We start from the raw sequence: 19,594 nt of genomic DNA, 5'->3' as shown, positions 1-19,594 counted from the left end.
TCTTTTGTACCCACGGAGTAAGAAGGTCGAACGTACGGGAGTTCAGCTGTTCAGTTTCACAACTGATGAAAGCAAAATAGCAAATGTGGCCTTGCAATCACCTGTTGCCAATCATGTATTTTAAGTCACTGTCCTCATAAAACATCATTTTCCTTTTGCTGCAGTCCTCTATGTGTGTGCTTGTGCATTCACCACAGAATCTCGCTTTCATTCACAATTTGGAGGCTAAAATTGTCCAATGCTCTATTTAGTTGAGCTGCCTCAAGCCCTTGCAAGTACTCTAATTTGCTTACCTTCTCAATAGGTGTATTTGCACATTTGTCTGGCAGTCCATGCATGAATTGCACCCTTTCTCACCCAGCCAAATACACTCGACCACAATTACTTTGACAACTGAACACATTTACAGAAAAACCCTGTTTTTGCCTAGCATCACCTTCGTAACAGGCATCATTAGATTAAAACTGTATACTGCAGCAATAATAGACCGGATTGCATACAAAGAGATGAGAAGCAGTAGCATTTGTCAGGGTGACCAAAGACTGGCCGAGCAAATGTCCACACCAACACACAGGGGAAGATAAGATACATGGTGTTTGAGCTGAAAATTGTGAGTAAATGTCCTGTCAGCGAGGTGATAAAAGTGTTTGTTGACTTTTGTGTTGTGCCTGCTCCCTATTCTCTGTTTTCTTCCAGCCTGGATAAGATTCTAGCTGCCATGACAATTGCTGCAGAGAGAAACAATAAAGAGAGATTTGCTCCAATTGTGGAAGGACTGGAAAACCATGAAGCTCAGCAGCTCCAGGTTAGGAATCACACGCCAAAAAGCAGTTAAAATCACTGTCTGATATTAATGCATTAATCACTGCCCTTTTATTATATCATTTCTTTGGAGGGAAAGTGACCTTCACGGTTCAGTAGCCAACACAGTAACAGCTGTGACTATTTACTACTGTTCTGAATACTGTATTACTCCATGATACAGTATGCATTTCAGGACGCCTTGAATAGTCGCACACACTGATTGATATAACCCAAACACGAAAAGAAGCAAGCAACTTATTAACAAAAGCAGAAGTTTGCCATGTACAGTGGACAGAAACATGGCATGGTCCAGTGTCATTCACACAAATTCTGTTTTGTCATGAACACCACGTATGATGCCAGGCAAGGCTGATGCTGACAGTTGTGTCACTCTGGGACCCGTAGTACCTCAGCCATAGCTGTCTTCATACATGTGTTTTTCTCTGCTTCTCTTCCTGTCTTTGGTTCACTTGTCAACCCCACTGCACCTCTTTCCCATGATGGGATGTGATTGCTGGGCTATTGAAATGCACCCCGAGCTCCATCGCCACTGCTTTAATCAAAAACACCTGCTTCATTGAGCACCTCTACTGAACTACCCCATCCTCTTTGTGAACAGCCGAAAAATGATAATAAAAAAAGGATAGACTTTGAGTTCCTCTAAGCTTTGTCTTCCTTCTCTCTTCTTCACTTTTTCTCCTCCTCTCACTACCTTGCTCATTTCTTTTCCTCATATCTTACAAAAACTTCCCCTTGTTTTTCTCCATGCTGCTGTCAAGTCAGGTCTCAGAGGACTTGTGAAAGCGCAACTAAAGCACCATACCCCTCCTAATTTTCACTACTATTGTTCAGCAGCAGGAAAAACTATACAACAGCAATAAAAACGCCGCTTAAAACATGTTTTTGGGAAACCAAAAGCGGGGGATTACTTAAGGAATTACTTTTTTAACTGCAGGGATTGTGAAGTCATGAAGGAAACTGATGAGGCGAGTGGTGGAAACGAAAGTAGATATTCTTTTATTGGGAGGCTGTTGTTCTTCCTTTAAATTTTGCCATTAATGAAATGAAGCTCCGCTAATTGTGAAGTAAATTAAAATGCATTGCTGATGCAGGGGGTTCAAGGAAATTAATAGTCTTTTTATCCAAAACCTGTGATGGGCTGTAGAAGTAGACTTTGCTAATGTGATTAAAATGTTTAGGCTATGCTTGTCTGCAGAGCATGAGAGAAACTCTCAGGAAAGCACTGTCCCATCAGTGCCTCTTTCAATTACGATGTTTTGGAGCCCCCCCCCCCACTGCGGCACCAATTCAGCTCTATAAACCTAACACAGATAATCTCCCCATCCTCAAAACAGCCGCTGCCCCCACCACAATACATGACTTAAGTATGTTTGAGGTGCTTGATGTAAGTATCAATCTGTATGCAGAAGAAGCAACATAATTTTTCATGAGCTCCACGTCTTTCTTCACTCACATAAATTCTGTGAACATTCGGTGGTGTTTCTTTTATGTATCTGGCCTCTGGTGGATACAGTAAAATGTCAGGTTTCAATGCACAGATCCTGCACACAGACCCACAAGCTTTCATGGAAAAAGTGTGCCATGGTGTCTAGAACTGGAGCCACACTGGTGCATGCTTTAGTGCAACAAGCTAGTGCTTTCCTAAGGGAATACACCGTATCTTATATCTTATATTTATATCTATATATACATACCAACATGCATTTTTCAATTTGTTGAGCTGCTGCTATAACTTGAAGATACCAGAAAACAACCCAGTACTGCTCATTTCAAATTGCTTTTGTTCTACTTTTCATCAGACAAAACCTCAAAAAACAGATACATTTGGCTGTAGCGCCACCCAAATGTGATTGAAAACTGAGTTTACTGAACAGAAGTAAAAATATTTAGCGACCAAAGCAAGGCAGAGTTAAAAGAAAGTGTTGTATGCAGATACCTTTTTGTAGATTTGAGTCTAAAACGGACACAGGAAACTGCAGAGAATCAGCATTGTTGTGGCTCTTATTAATAACACATAAAAGCCAACAGCACAGGGTCAAGGTTTCAGAAGACAATGTTTCACATCGTCGATGGGAATCCTTCAGCCTGCTATCGATTGTCTGTCCAAGGAAAACTGTCTTATCCATTGCTTGCTCCCCTGAAACACCTTACTGCTCATTATAATTCATCAGCGATTTCCTCCCAACCTCCTCCTCCACCCAGCACACACACAGACACACTTCGAGGCTTTTTCCTCACCAATAAATCCATTAAAAATGCACATGTAGTCAATAGGCACACCAGACTTGTACTTTTTACCATCTCTCTTCTGGTCTCTCTGTCTATCCCTTTCTGCCCTCTTCATTGCAATCCCTTTTCTGTAGTTTTGGTTTTGGAAAGGAATATTGAGAGCAAATCATCACATCAAAACACATTTTTATATTACAGAAATACAAAATGTACAGTTACATGATATGATGTGATATTGATTAGTTGTGCAGGAAATACCTCTTTAGTGTCTCATTTCTCGTCTGCCATTTTGTCTGTCTACTCCACAGGTTGCTTGCATGCAGCTGATCAATGCCCTGGTCACCTCCCCTGATGACTTGGACTTCCGGATACATCTACGCAATGAGTTCTTAAGATGTGGCCTCAAGAAGATCCTACCTGTGAGTTATCAAACTATTAGACAGCAGATGATTCACATGCATGAAAAGTGAAGTTTAAGGTCACTCACTTTGAAAGAGACAAATATACACTGTAGAGCTTTGGTAATTGTGTTAGAACCACAGACTGTAACTACATATGCACACAAATAACTTAAATAAGAAATAAGACTAGGTTTTATTATGAACTTAATTAGTAGTACTAGTGCACCAAAGAGGAGTATCAGGGGCTTGTGTCAAGTGCGATGCAGCGCTAACACCTCATCACGCAGGTCGTCCTGGCATCGTTATCAATGAGTCGACACGTCTTCACATGAGGCAAAGGCAAACGAGCTCCAACTCATCACTCAAGCTCTCATTTGTAGCGAGTGGGGTGAATGTGTCACAGAGCCAGTTGTTAATAAGTCATCCCAGCTGCTCCTGTTGATTATTACTGTCATTACTTTAATTATCTTCAATTCTGCCCCCTGATATGAAAGAGTCTCTGTGTACAGTCATTTATGAATGCCGCTTTGTAATGCCGACATTCAAACTGACACTCTTTCATCTAATTATGAGTTATGCTCGGGAGTTGGCGTAGCTTTTGGCAAAGAAAAAGTGAACTCTGCTGAAAAAGAAAGCACAATATGTTTTGTTCTTATAGTCCTTGACACATGTATTTGCCCCCCCCCCCCACCCTCTTTTTGTGGCATTGTGCACCTCCCTCCGAACCACTGTTGCTTAAGACAGATGGTGAACCCAAAAAACAGTGCAGGGTGATTGATACCTGCAGAAATTGGGTTACATTTGGCCCTGTCTCCGTCTGTAAACTCCACTGCCGGTGATTCATAGAGAAGTGGTAAAGAGCACTGCCGTAGCCCCTCGTGGCTGGAACAGGTGTGCAGGAATAAGGCACTATCTGAAATACCTAGTGAGAGGGTTCAGGGTGTCTCGGTTCTGAGTTCTCTGTACAGCTGGAGCAGGGAAATTAATATTCTAGTATTAGTTTGATAAACAGTGATGCATTAAAGTTTGACAAGATTCAACGATAAAAAAAAAAAACTAGACTAATGAATTGTTACAAGCTATATCTAAATTATTCTTTGCAGCTGCTACATTTGTTTGCCATAATCTACACTGCAAGATGACCTTTTATCTGACTTCATATTTTCAGCTTTCTACTGTATGTCTAACTCATTCTAGGAGCTAAAAGAGACGGAGGAGCTCGACATCCAACTGAAGGTGTTCAATGAGAACAAGGAAGAGGACGCTATCGAGCTCTCCCATCGCTTGGATGACATCCGCGCCGAGATGGAATATCCTTTCGTCAGCCCTCTGCGTGAATATACAGACGAATAGGCCTGCAGAACTAGCAGCAAGAGATGAGTGTATATTGTAGGTTTGGTCAACAGACTAAAGCCCCTCATGGTTTGGTTCATTAGAGAAGGATTTGAGAAGCCCGAGCACAATATCCAGCTCCATCTCAGACCAGGTATACTAGGTAAATAACCCTCTCATCTTAACCTCCCACTTCCTCACTGTTCTTTTTATTTACTATACTCATCCTCTCCTCTTCACTGTCTGCCCTTTGTCTGAGAGTGCAGGGTTAAGTAGGACTGTTGTAAGACTCAAGAGGAAGATATCAACCAGACATATGCTTTTCTATTCTTAACATTTACTATGCGCAGTCAACAGCATTTTCACGTGGAATCATATTCATTATGTGATACAGTCAGTGCTTCTTCTGTTCAAGCATTATCACCTCTTGTCTTTCTGTTCCATTTTAGAAATGTGAATTTTCTCCGTCAGCTCTCTAACAATGTTCATTTAACTCCAAACGTGCGGAGTAGAAGTTGATAAGGTGAGCAGTAATTTAGTCCAGAGTTGGAAACTTCTTCAAGCATCCCAGTGAAGAACCCTTTAATAATTCACAGCTCTTCTCTAAGGCTATGTATGAATGGCTGACACTGTGAGCAGACAAACCAGACGCTGACATTGTTATGCAGATGTTCATTCCCACAACCTTTTTCATCCACCAAATCCCACAGTTCTAGCGCTGGCACAAAGTGCTGCTGTGAGTGACAGTTTCTGTTGACACATGTAGGTGAGAGGAGGAGGTTGTGTACGTGCGTGCGTGGAGAGAGGATGGAGAGAGAAAAAAAAACGCACCTGGATTAATGATGTGCTTGAGCAGGTTCACAAATGAGAAGGCCCAATGTTTGTTTCCAAGGACAATGTGGTATTGATCTTCGAGCTCTGAGCATGATTCGAATGCCTAGGCTGCCCTTTGTGCCTTTGCCTGCATAGCACACACACGTGCGTGCACACACGTATATGCATGATATCATGCAGGTAGTACTTCTACTACCTGAGCATTGCACATGTGTCTTGTTTCTCCCAGCAGTTTCATGAATATTAACCTGGAGATGCTCGTTTCCTCTGTGTCCGGCCCAGGTCCAGGTGCCGAGGAGGTGACTCCAGGCCACTGATAAATATTAATGCGGCATGGAATGGTGATTGATTGACCCCACCACTGACTGGCCTACGTCACACTTGACTGCCACTCATGTTTATTCATTATTTGGAGAGGGAGTGTAAAGAGAGAGAGACAGAGAGCGAGAAAGAGAGCATAGAGAGGGGGTGTCATCGAATGGATTGGCATTCTACATTAGGTTTATGTCTGCAGCTTAGTGATAGATGAAGCTAGTTGGATACTTTCCCAGTCTGAGCTCCTTCTCATGTCCTCTCAAATGCTGCCGTGGTGAGGCTATAATTGAATCTCACAGGATTGGTAATTCTCCCAGGCTTCATACTCGGCTAATACAAGGGAGGGAAATGATACTGTAGAGGAGCCTGTATTCCCATCCCTCTCTCTCTAAAAATTTGATATGGGATAGGAGTTTAATTACAGACATTGTTGAAATTAATAGGAAAAGTGTCAAACAGTATTTAAAAGAATTGATCTTCTCGAACTGCAGCAGCTGCAGATTGTTTTGTGTGGATGATAGTGTGGGAAATTGAGAATGCAGTTAAGTGCTGTTGAGGAAATAAATTATCTGAATTATTTATACTCTCATACGGAGTCATCCTTCACTAACTGTTGATGAAACCTGACAAATAACATTAGGAAAGAAACAAAGCATCGACAAAATCTTCAGATTATCATTTGAAAACATGTTAGTTGGACCCCTCTAATCTCTCATGTGTTAGTAGTACGTCCAAGAAATCAGCTATTATAACACATTAGTTGTAGTGGTAGTAATAGCAGAAATATGACTGTTGCTCTGGAGCTCTGTTTAGTCTTAATTTAGCTTTGATGTTGTCTGAATCCTCAAGCTCAGTTTTTTTTCGCCTTTGCATTTAACTGACATTTTCTGCACCAGAAGCAGAAAGGAGGGGGGGATCACAACATATGGTGCCACAGTGCTGAAAATGTTACTTTGCTTTGCAGTCGGTTTGCTGCGTTATGTAAATGTTTTAGCACACATTGTCATGATCCGCACTTCATGTCATGATGGCAATCGGGTTTTCGTCTCTGTGAGCTTACCAGGGCACTGTCTCCTTAGTCTTCTTTTTTCTGCATGTGTGCACATATCTGAGAGGCTTATTCCACATTTTCAAACAAGATGAGCCTCCATAGGGAAATCCTCCTTTCTCAAGCAAACAAATTAAATAGGCTCCAAATCATTCATTATCGTGGGTTCTTTATTTCTTCGAGCTACACTTTTAGGAAACTATTAGAAGTTTGAGAAACACAAATTTAATTATTTCAAAATTAACCTTGTACGTCGAAGTAACATTAACATAGAATTTGAATTTTGAAATATGTTTCCATGCAAGTGCTTCTCCTATACTGTATGGTATATCTCTCTTGCCTTGATTTAATAACTTCAATATAGTATTCATTTTGTGCTTCTTCGAATAACAGGCATTAGTAACAAATTTCTAATACTTTGCAAATAATCAAGGAATATATTTAGTCATGGTATTTTGAGCATGGATGAATAAACATCTGTTTTAGATGTAAAAGCCACCACTACTTTCTCCTGAGGAAAGCAAATATAAGACACATAATCAATACCTTTTGCAAATTTAATAATGTGAATTTTTGCTCCTGAGTGCATGTCAGCTTCAATCTGAGGACTGAATTTCAGCCATATTTCTGCCCTGCGAATGATCGGCTCCCCATCACTCTCGCCTTAGACATTCAAACCAGTGAGTTTTTTTTCATGTAATTAATTTCCTCTATTCTGAAAGGTTTGGAGTGACAGGTAAACCAGAGGGAGCGTTCTTTATTGCCAATCCACTTCCTCAGGTTAGCTGTTTACATTGTTTTAGCTCCCCCGAGAAAGGATGGATAAGAGGAATCACAGTTCCGTTTGCTTTTGCACAATGATGCCTGTCAGAAAACCTGAGGTGAAGTGAGCTGGGGAAAAATAAATAAGTAGTTATAAAGAAAAACAAGAACTAATAAAATGTCTTGTGTTTTTACAAGAAGCTTAATGCACCAAAGTAATGATCTCAGATTGGCTGTTTGTTTCAGTTGTTTGTGTTCCTTAACCTTGCTCCTGTACTGATATGAATGAGGTCTACCATCTCCTGTCCAATATGGTGAAAGACACTGGCTCAGAGGCATACTTCCTGTCAATCCTCCAGCACCTATTGCTCATCAGGAACGACTATTACATCAGGTAAGTTCGTCACGATTTCTACATACCACTCACCCTTTATCGACTGTACTGTTGATGCTCCGCTGTATGTCACTGTGCCTGGATAGTCTGAACTTTTTCCTTTCAACAGCAGACATATACACCTCATACATCAATGTGAACTTATTTGCTCATTGCTTACAGGATGTTATTGCCAGTTATTGCTATCTTGAAAAATAAAAGCCAGGTTGAAATTTATTATGTGCATTTATCCTCCCAAAAGTAAGAGATCTATTGATTCTTAAAAGTCAAACTTGAGCTACCTTTACGTTACTGTAACTTTTGTGTCATTAACCCAGCAATGTTGCCTGTGAAAGCGACATCTATTTGCTTGCCTTCAGCTTAAACATTTAAATTCACTGTTTTAGTGGAGAAAATCAGTCTTGCAGTCAAGATAACGGACATACACAGACTTCAACATACAACACAATGAAATACATAAGAATACAACAACTAAAAAAACCAATGCTAAAGCCCCCCATTCAAGACCATAAAGTCAATGTAGATCAGATAACAGCTCGATATAAACCCTGGATACAAAACATGGAGTACATCCAACCCAGTCATCTTTGAACTGCAGCTCTAATCTGGAGTTTGATGTGTTGCTTGGCAAGAACTGAAGATGAGTAAACTGCATCTTGTATGTAAAAATTGCTTCGCTATGAGTCATAAGCCTGTTGAACTTCTGGCCACACCCAGCATTGCAGGTAGGAAAGTCAAGTGTAGTCTCTTGCACTCGTGACCACGCCTACGTTACATCGCACAGTGAGCACAGTGCAGAGTGCTGCACTGCACAGGCTGAGAAAGAAGCATGCACTCACCACTAGAAAGATTATTAGCCGAGGTGCATTTACTCTTTTTATAATTCCCCTTTGTCTATAAACACACACATTTTTAAAGAAAGGATAATAGTCTGTATTTTGGAATTATTACACAATGTAAAACTGTTTGGTTAGCTTTCTACTCTGCCTTTGAAGAGCAAATATGTCAGTCACTGGGCAGGAAGTTTACCACTCCTCTGAATGGAGTGACACTGATGAATTCACTGCTGTGTCAGACCTTTTCGCAGAAATAAGACTTTAAAAAAAAGCAGTTGGAAGATGAAGGGAGGATGAGAGGAGGAAGATGAATTTACCATAGACAAGTTGCGGAGTTATGAATAATGTATTCCTCATCTATTCGTAGGAAGTGAGAAATAGAATTCACATTAACCAGCTAGTATAGCCACGTCCAGCTCAGCTCCAGTGTCCACACCTCTCTGCAAGCCAGCAATAAGAAGGGATCAGTAGCAATGAATGAGCAGCAAAAAAAAAAAAAAATGATGGTCTTATATTTTTGTATTTCTTTTCCTCCAGCCTCCATCGCAAATGCAAGGACAAACCCACACATGTGCACACACAAACATTAACACCACAAATTCACTCCGGCTGACGCATTTTATTCCTCATACATCACAGCTGTGTGAGTTAGGATGATTGAAGATGCAGTACTACAGGACATGCAGCTATTTCCAATAGATACTATCTACCTTTTTTCAGTCTCTGCCTTTAAAGTTACCTTATTTTCATGTTCTGGTCAAAATTGGGTGAATGTGGAACAGTACAATAATAAAGTCAGAGAATGTGTGGTAGGAATGCATGGCTTTAGTTGAAGTTTTAATGATGGCAGTCTTAGGTTAGCTTTTTTGTATAAATGTGTGAGATATTGGCTTTGTGAGCAAATGGACACGTGTGCCCACAATATTGTATCTAACTGAATTAAGCTGTTTGTACATCATTGTATTTAATGGAATTGATGGTGCACTTGGTACCTTGATTGGTGTGTCAAATAATAATCTACATTAAATGATAATTAATTAAATAATATAATTAGTATTCTAACAACTCTAAGAAGGTCTACAGTGGGCAAACTGTTGAAGTGCTCTGTCTACTGTCATTCCCCCTAACACAACATTAGTTGTTGCTTTCCCCTCCGGGGCTTGGTTTATTTTTGATAATTAATCTCTCACTGCAAGCCTAATGAATGGGAGCACATCAAACCCACCCAGTAAATATAGAGCAGATCTGCTCTTTTGGAGCCTGGTGATATGGGGATTACACTGGTTATGTGGAGCAGAGCTGGATCAAGTGGCTGGGGCTGCGCTGAACTGCAAGCTATCATTGGAAGAAATGAAGGTGCCAAAGTAAAAGAAGAGGTGGGGAATGATGCAAGGGACATATGCTAGCTTCTGGAGCCCAGCCCTGCCCACTGTGGAGGGGCCTGACAGTTCTGGGTCACTCTCTCCGTCTCCAGTTATCTCCACCCAGCCCCTATCTGCTTGGTGGTGGCGGAGGATGGAGGACGAAGGGAAAATAGGGCGGCTTATTGAGATAATAATGTGGTGTACATTGGTGACAGTTGTAAGCCGAGTGCCACAGCGCTTAAGCCATGCAGGGCGATGTGTGAGCTTTCACTAGGTTGTTCCAATCATGAGTGGGCGAATCCGCCAGCTCAAGCTTAATGTATGGCATTTCATGCTTTCAAAACAGTGCACCTAAATGCTGATTTATTCTTATTTGCTTTGGCTCAGAATTTTGTGTTCTTTCATATTTCTGTTCATAACATGATATGGCCTGTCCACCCACAAGGTACCAACAGAACATAGCCTTTAAATTTATGGGCAACAGCCTCAGAAATAAACTTCATTCCATTCAATGATTTTCTAAAAATAATAATGAATATCTTTTTAAAAATAACAAGTTGCTGTTCATCTCATTCGTTTTTATTTTGACACACAGTCGGATTTTGTTGGGTTTTTTTTTTTTTTTGTGATATTACACGAAATTAACCTACCTGACACAGACACTTTTTGCACAGCTGTGGTTGCTCAAATCAATTATTACATCTTAGCTACATTAGTGCTCCTTCCCCTTAATACTTTCATGCAGAGCCATCAGACAGGCTTTGATCTGGCTTTAGAGCTTTATCTGCATCATACTTGTCATATGAATCTCTGAATTTCAATTATAATCATATAAAATTTATTCGACAGTCCCTAGAAACTAAAAAAAGCACATTTGTCATACATTGGTTTGTGGCACTCGCTGTTAACTTTGTCATCTGCCTGAAATGAAATTATGTGCCAAAACAAGAGTTTGCAAAGCTGACAATGTTTTCCCATAGAAGAACATAGCCTCTGCTCTACGTCCACTAGAAAAGTGTTGACTGATGATTCAGAAGGCTGCCCCTGCTCCTGCTCCTGCTGCTGATACTGTATTCCACCTGCTAGTAATGCATTCATCCCACTCCACCCATCCAGATTTAATAGCACTGTACCAGAATTGCAATTGCCCAGATGCTCACTCAAACTGCAACAATTAGTCGGTCACACCCACGTGCACTTGCGCATGGAGTTCGCACTTGATGATTGTTGTTGTTCCTGGTTCAGGAAAATGCTCTTTTGTAATTTAATTAAGGCATTATTCATGAGCATCATTAAGGGTCAATTTTCCACATCCAGTACCTCCGTTTACAATAAATGAAGCTTGAGTCTTCAGAGGAATAAAAACCAAGTTGTTCTGAATTCAAACATCAACTTCTGGTCAATGTCATGCTTAGAAAATAATTGTTTCTCAGTTTGGAGCTCAGCTTAAGCTGGCATTGTATTTGCTAAATGTCACTTGCAATTAAAGTTGATAATGTTACTGAGAAAAGGTCACATACCAACCTGTGTGGCAGAGCGAGACTCTTAGGCTGATTCACACGCCCTGCTCGACAACGCCAAGCACTCAGACACACTCCTAACTGGCTGACATGTTTTCCTGGTCATTGTGCTTTCAATTACACACATTATACTGATTAGATTTACATTTCAGTTTTTATGGTTGCTCTAATTGGCAAAGATGATTGCAAATTAGGCAAGAGGGCAAGCGTAGCCTTGGCTACCGTCTGTCACCTTGAAATGGACAGACGTACACAGACTTAGGTCCTGTGTGCCCATTAATCTGCTAATTTCATCATCGGGGTGAAGCAAGTGATGAAATTTAATAGGGTGCCTATTTTCTCCAGCAGCACCCTTTTTTGACATGGCATTTTGTGACCTCTAGCATGGATAAGGGAATCATTTGTGGATAATTAGCCATGTAGAGTTTGTGTCACTCATATTTTTCTGTAGCTTGTCTAATTGTTCTGCTTTGTGTTGTCTGACCCCGCAGGCCTCAGTATTACAAGGTGATAGAAGAAACAGTGTCTCAAGTGGTTCTGCATCGCAATGGGATGGACCCTGACTTTGGCTACAGTAAAAGATTGGACGTGGACTTCACCCATCTGATTGGTACTTCAAATTACTCACTAACTCTAATTTAACATGTGTTGCCAAAAGTCTAAAATGTGTAATAAAAGTCTTTAAGACTTGTGGATGAAGATCATTTCCTTTCGTTTGAAACTATGTCCTGCAGGAGGGATATCACTGATGTTGCTAAAAATGTTTTGATACCTTGCAGTCATACTCATTATTCTCCCAGATCCCCCTGAGATTTTTCTGACAAACACCTGCAGTGGCTTGACATATAAGATGGGGGTCATCTCATTATTGATGAATAATACATCATATCTGGTAAAATGAAATCAGTTAATTCTGAATCATTTTAAATGTCATTTTCTGCAGTTAGGGTGTTTCTCTGCTGGTTCCTGGAGTCATAGAGGAAATATCTTTTTGCACTGCATTACTAATGGAGTTTCTTTTTTTCCAAACACGGGAAAGAAAGAAATAACACCACTTTGTCTCTCTGTTGTGTCACTAACAGTTTTGTGACTTGTCAACAAAGGGTCATTAAAAGTTTCTAAACCTATCCACAGAGGATTGAGGCAGTATTAAATAAGTTTTCTCACTCACTTTACTGAGATTTAATCAGTTGATAAAAAACTTTCAAGGACGTGTTTTGTTGAAATCTCACAAAAGACATGTGGAATTAGATGCCACATCCACATGGGTTTTTTTAAAGGTGCCTTTTCGCTCTTTTTTTTAATTATTTTTTTTATCATTCACATTGGTGTGTCGTTTCCCTGTATTATTCAGAGGGAAAATGTGTTGCGTGATGTGTGATCTAACAATAATTTACACTTAAAACCTTCAGATGACTCATCACTCACTCACACAGTAATTAAAAAGTATGGAATTTGTAAATACACTGAGATACAACTTAAAACTGAAACCAAAACCATACAGAAGCACTGATTTAGTCCTGTACTTTAGGCTCTGACTGATTTTCCTCTTGTTCAAAACACACACCCATAAGCAAAAGATAAAAAACTCACAATCTTTAAGGGAGAATTCCTGCTATTTAAGGGCACCTTTGTCAATGAGAGGACAAGAGGAGGACAAAAAGGTCAGCATATCTGCACGAGCCAAGAGTTGCACATTATGACTGATTTCACTTTTTGTAAGGTGGTTATTGAACATATCATGAAAACACTTTTTCTCTTCTTGTCTCTTTTTCACAAGGTCAACACAGCAATTGCATCAGTCACCAAAGCTGCCCATTTTGTACTTGTCTCATTATTTTCCCAGAGCAGACATTTTTTACTTTTTTATTTTATTATTCAGTAAGTTTTGGATTCATCACAAGCCTCCTTTTTTTACAATCTGTAATGGGAGACGCATAAGTTGATCAACTAAAGAAAAGAAAGAAAAGTTTCTCATGTAAAAATATATACAAAAACACTTTTAATACTACGTAATTATGTATTAACAAAGTATGGCACAGACGCACCTGGCATCTGTAGGTGTGTTGAAATGCAAACAATTTTTACGACCCTCAATGTTAAACATCTCACGGACCTATCAGACTTTCCAATCAAATGAAGTCAAATATACCAGGAGAGAAAAAGGCCCAAGTCACACAGTGAATCTAACATGAGGAGCTAACGACGCTCATGGCACCCAGACACATTGAAAACATCTTGTGACTGTGGCTGTCTTGTCTTGCAGATCAGTGTGTGGATAAAGCCAAAGTTGAAGAGAGTGAGCAGAAGGCTGCAGAGTACTCCAAAAAGGTGAGACATTAATCACTCTAACAGCCCCCTTGGTTGGCTGGCTCCCATCAGGAAAGTTTTTTCTTTCCAGACAAGCTATTGATTTTCCATGCCCTGATCAATACCTGGCTGTGACGCTACATGATCCGTATCAGCATTACAAGAATCAATGCCGATGTTTTGATGTATACTTATTTGTGCACAGTGCCGGGGTAGAGTTAAGTTATGTGCATTCTCCTTTGATACAGTTCTGCATGTTAAACTGTCCCTTTAAGGGCTTCTCTCTTTGTCTTACATTTCCTTTTAATGTAATCAAATTGATTAATTATTTGCTTGAGAGAAATAAATTATAAGTTTAAAACCTTACCTCCAGCATATTACGTGTAATATTTATATATTTCTTGAGGAGTCTCACTACCACTGTCTGGCGACACAGAGGGGGTCCTGGATCTGTCTTTTTCTTAAGACTCCTGTCCCACCAGCCCACTGTGCACCCTGCTGGGCCACTGAAATCATTGTAGTGACATGGCTTGGTTTCTGCAAAGGTTAGATCCATCAACATACATGAAAGCCGGTCCTGAAACAAAGACAAAGGACAACAGGGCTCTAGGGCCACGAGAGCTATGAATAGAAATCGGCCAGAGAGTGTAAGACAGCGTGTTTTGGTGTCTGTTGATGTGCCCCGTGGCCATTCTCTTGAGACATGGTGCCGCTCACCAACCTGTGTGTGTGTTTACGCCTGCGTTTGTTTTGTGCACATAGACATACTTGTGTCACTTTTCTTGCAGTTTGATGAGGAGTTCAGTGCACGGCAGGAGGCCCAGGCTGAGTCTCAAAAGAAGGAAGAGAGAATCAAAGAGCTAGAGGCGAAGATCCAGGCCCTGGAGGCCCAGGTAAATCCAAGAAGAGAAATCCCACTACTCTGCAAAACAGTGTTACATTCCTCCAGAGATCTTTTATATTGTATGTTTTCCAAAAAAGCATGGAAAAGAAGAAGGTGAAAAACCATGTCCTGAAGCACTTTTAATCAGTTTTTAAGTGAAAAACACCTCGCACAATTTCATACGGAATAAAAACGTCTCAAGATCACAGCAACAAGAAGTAATGGTACCACTAGAAAAAGGGGTGATTTGGTCAGAGGAATACCTTTCCACCTCACCTACAGATGTGCTGCTGATGTAAGTGGGAGTTATCATCGATGCAAGAACATTTGATTTAATAAAGAGTCAATCTCCCTCTTAAGTTGTAGCTCCTTTTATGGGCCAGTTGCTCTATTGAAGCTTTTCCTATGTAATTCTATCATCACAGAGATGGATTGCATTTCTTTTCCTGGCCTCCATATCATTTCTTCCCAGGTAAAACCCTCCATTTCGAGCATAGAAAATGACTACTATTTCCCCCTTAACCCAATTTCAAACACACCGTATGACCTCAGGACAAGAGGGCAGTTTGCATCCTCGCTGAGGGAATTCAATATAAACCTGCACTCGAAGATGGTATAGCTACATTTATGTCAGAGATTAGTTTTTCTTTCAGATATTCACCGCCGCTTGCATATGTTAGCACTCCCCATCTGACAAATTGCACCTGCATATGTGTTCCAAGTATCACTGAGAGTTTTCTCAGTTATAGCGTACTGTTGTGTCAGTACTCGGCTAGAGTATCATTCTTGGGCTCCCAACAAATACTGTAAAGTGCTCTGGCAACACTTGTTACCTGCATTTCTACCCAAACTGGTTCATCACTCACTTTGTTCCTGATTGCTGCCCACCTATTTTAATGAGAGTATCAGAATATCAAGCTTCTCTCCTCCTCCTCCACCTGCTCACTCCTTTTCTCTCCTCCTTCCCCCTCCTGTCAGAAATGGATGCATCAGGCTTTGTTACCTTTGCTTGCCCTCTCTCCCTTGTTGGAGCTTTTTATGTTGTATTTCCAAGTGTTTTCTTCCCTATAACACATCTCCCCTTCACCCTCCCCTGGCAGGCCTCTGTCTTTTGAAGAATGACTGACTGTGGTGTATTAACAGGTAGTGTAGAGCAGAAAAGCCCCGGAGAGTCAAGCCCTCTCTTCCTCTGTTTGTGTGAATGCTTCTTCAAAGAGCGGTTACTGCTTGAGAGCCGCACATCCACAGACATTAACCTCAACAGGGAAACATGTAATTTGTTTGGCATAAACTCACATGGATGTGGCCATAAGGACTTCAGCATATCCCCAATGCCTATTGACAGAACATGCAGTATATGCACAACAGGGCTATATTTACTATTAACATTTGCAAGGAATGTGAATCCATTTAATGTGTTCTGGTTTAAGAAAAATGTAGTTAAATGTCACTTGCCTTTTTAATTAGGGTTGATTTTTGGACTCCCAGGGCTTAAATTGTGTTTTTTAAAGAAGTCCTCTAAAGTACGAGTTGGAGCCAGAGTTATCTCCTGTTTTTGTTTTAGGCAGGTATTCACCCAGACCATTCAATTGCTACCTCAAGCAATGAACAAAACAAGTGTCATCCTCTCAAGCGGTAGTGATTGTGCTACTTCAGGAAGACTAGACTGAAAGAGTGTGTTTTGCAACCTAATCCATGTTTGACACAGTGCCGTAGACAGCCATTAACTGTGAGAGCGCAGAACCTTTAAATCGTTGTGAGGACAAGCATTCAGTTTGTCCATCAAAGCTGCCTTGCTATCACTGCCGTATTGCTGAATATGAATGAAGTGGGAGCTAACCCTAACCTTTCATCTCAGAGACAGACTTCCTGTCAGGTATTGAAACACATGCATGCCTGAGTCGCTTCTCTTCACCTTGTTTGTGAACCAACACATTTAATGAGAGTCTTTCCCAGGGAACTTTGGCATTGTAACAAGCAGCCTGTTTGATGTGTCTGTTTGATTATCCCCCAATTGAGTTGAGTGGAGGTTCTGCCTGTAAACATCAACAAAGGACACAGAAATCACAACAAGCGGAAATCATCCATCCTTCCCCAAACCTTTGCTTGCAACCATTCAAGGTAAAAAAAAAAAAAAAGGAAAGATATTCATTGAATTGGCTCTGGATTTGATGAATATTGTAGCACTGCAGTGGTACATTGGAGCACTCTGCGCCATCCCCTTAATAGGTTTTAACAACCTGGCGGTCTTGTAGCTGACCCAGCTTGGCCCCAAGAGGAGCTGGAGGTGTGGTGGACCACTTTCTCTCTCTTTTACTGCCAGGCTGCTTGCCGCCCTGGCTGATTACACAATTTGACTCAACTGATAATGAAAGCAAAACTCACAATGCAGCCACTATTATAATGCATGCTTTGCTGTGATGATATGGAGCCAATTCAATTTGTTGAGCCAAAAATATACTGTTAAATTCTCTGTCATTTAAATGTCCACACGTGTCCTAACAGTTCGACAGAAAATGGTGGTCAAAGGTGCGGGACTTTGTAGAGAGCAAGGTATACTGTACTATACCAGCTGAAAACCTCTCTGGCTTGTCTCAAAGATATCTCAAAGCCTCTAGCTTTTAATTCCTAAGGGTAAAAGATAAAGTCAAACTTCTCTTTGCTTTAAATATTGCTCTTTACTACCATTTTCTAAAATTCTAGCAAAATAAAAATTCTTTTTAAGTAACCCTGCAAAAAGTTCCCATCTCCTTTCCAATTATGCACATTAAATATGTATTTTTGTACAGTCTATAGTAAGAGGTGTTCTGTAGGAATGACTCAATAAAAATATCACATTTCAGGTACTGTTGAATACATTCCCACTCTCTTTCTTTTGGCAAGGTCACACTGAGTGAAATATCAAAGCAAAATGGGTACATTTCTAAAACAAAGACTGCAGAGTGAAATCAATGCCCATCACACATCTAAGAGTGTTAAGTTGAAATGTATTTTGCAATGCCAAGAAAGAAAAAAAGGGAAATGGAAGAAGGGTTTTGAAGGTGCACTAACTGTCAGTGATGCTGTGCCTTGTTCCTTTCATGCTGCAGTCAGTGCTCTACACTGATATTCTTTTGAAGATAGATTACATCTTGTTTTAGGTGTAAAAGTACAGTACACTCTGCCTTTTGCACATCAAATAGCTCATTCAGCCAAAATGGGTATAAATGAAAATGAATGTAACACTGTACTTTCATTGTGTAGAGGACATCCTCTTTCCCCTGCTTTCCTCTTTTTCTGGCTCTTTTGTGTTTGGTGTGAGTACTGTACCTGTTGTGGTGTACTAGTGTTCCTCTTCTCTGTCTATCTAACCCACTCCCATATGTGCCTCTCTGTTGCCCTCTGTGTCTGGTGTTGTGTGTGCGTGTGTGTGCATGTGTGTGTGTGTGTGTGTGTGTGTGTGGTGAATGCACATGTTGTGTGTGTTTGTGCGCGTGTGTGTTGTATCTGCACAGTTAACTATTGAAAAAGACAAGCTCAAAGAGGCTCAGAGACTCATCAGGGAATCTGAAGCCAAGGTGGGTGTCGTCTTTGCATGTGTGGCCCTTGACAGAATCTCACATTCAATTACCAGCAAATCTAAATTTCATATTAAAATGATTGATTGTGGTGCTTCAAATCTTTTGAAAATTCTTAAACTGATTATGAAAAAGATCTTTAGTCCACGGTGTTGTTCTCTCTGCATTCATGCTCCACTGCATTTTATGCATTTGATTTTAACACTTTGAAATACCTGTGAATTCAAATTGAATTTGATGCTAGATGACGTGCATTTGCAAAAAAAAAAAAAATTCTGAAATATGAAGTATTTATTTAGTTAAAATCTACACTGATTTAATATGGGACTTGAAGGAATGCTTCAGTAATCCACAAACAGATAAAATGCTTCAAAAACTATTTAGACCTTTATTCCTTCAAGCTAAATAATATAACAGTTGGAAGGTGTGGTAAACTGCAGTGGTTTTTAACTACACACATTTCCCGCTTGTTAATACAATTTTCATGAGTAAACACTTTGTGATTGAATTCCTCTATCAGATATGAGATTGGGGCATAGATTTAATCACATAGCATTCAGAGTTAATTACCTGCCATGCTGACCTCCCCATTGAGTCCAGAAGACTATGAATCCAAATTGGATGGGTTAGATTTCATATTAGCTCGGTCCTCTACTTTAGACAGCGCTCCAGATGGGCTCTGCAAAAGCAACATTAGCCAAAAACCTTCACAAGCTGGCAAAAAAACATGATATTAATGCAGGCTGGATAATATACTTATCAAAAATCAACACATAACATAGGAAAATATTTGGGAAGCAGGCGTTTGTGAGATCTTGAAACTCGTGATTAATTGTGCGCTTTAAAATGTACAATTTCTGTTATTTCTATGCCTGTATAAATATGTCTGTGTATACAATATTCTACCATTTACTCATTTTTGCTAGTTCAGACTCTGACACTTGCATGTTGCATACAAATGTTATATGTCGCTGTGACATTGTA

General features: G+C 40.3%; 1 protein-coding gene across 1 annotated transcript in view; it reads left to right on the top strand.

Moving 5' to 3' along the window:
• Window positions 1-19,594, top strand: part of diaph2 (diaphanous-related formin 2) — a 352,442-nt gene that overhangs the window by 108,494 nt on the left and 224,354 nt on the right. Inside the window, exons 10-17 of the mRNA XM_070836524.1 lie at window positions 697-805; window positions 3,363-3,473; window positions 4,653-4,765; window positions 8,024-8,140; window positions 12,352-12,470; window positions 14,127-14,191; window positions 14,959-15,063; window positions 18,548-18,610. Of these exons, the coding sequence (XP_070692625.1) occupies window positions 697-805; window positions 3,363-3,473; window positions 4,653-4,765; window positions 8,024-8,140; window positions 12,352-12,470; window positions 14,127-14,191; window positions 14,959-15,063; window positions 18,548-18,610 (802 nt within the window). The remainder of the gene's footprint in view (window positions 1-696; window positions 806-3,362; window positions 3,474-4,652; window positions 4,766-8,023; window positions 8,141-12,351; window positions 12,471-14,126; window positions 14,192-14,958; window positions 15,064-18,547; window positions 18,611-19,594) is intronic.

The sequence above is a fragment of the Pempheris klunzingeri genome, chromosome 9 (assembly GCF_042242105.1).
Source record: "Pempheris klunzingeri isolate RE-2024b chromosome 9, fPemKlu1.hap1, whole genome shotgun sequence".
NCBI lineage: Eukaryota > Metazoa > Chordata > Actinopteri > Acropomatiformes > Pempheridae > Pempheris > Pempheris klunzingeri.
Note: the sequence above shows the minus strand (reverse complement) of the source record. Positions and strands in the feature narration are given on the sequence as shown.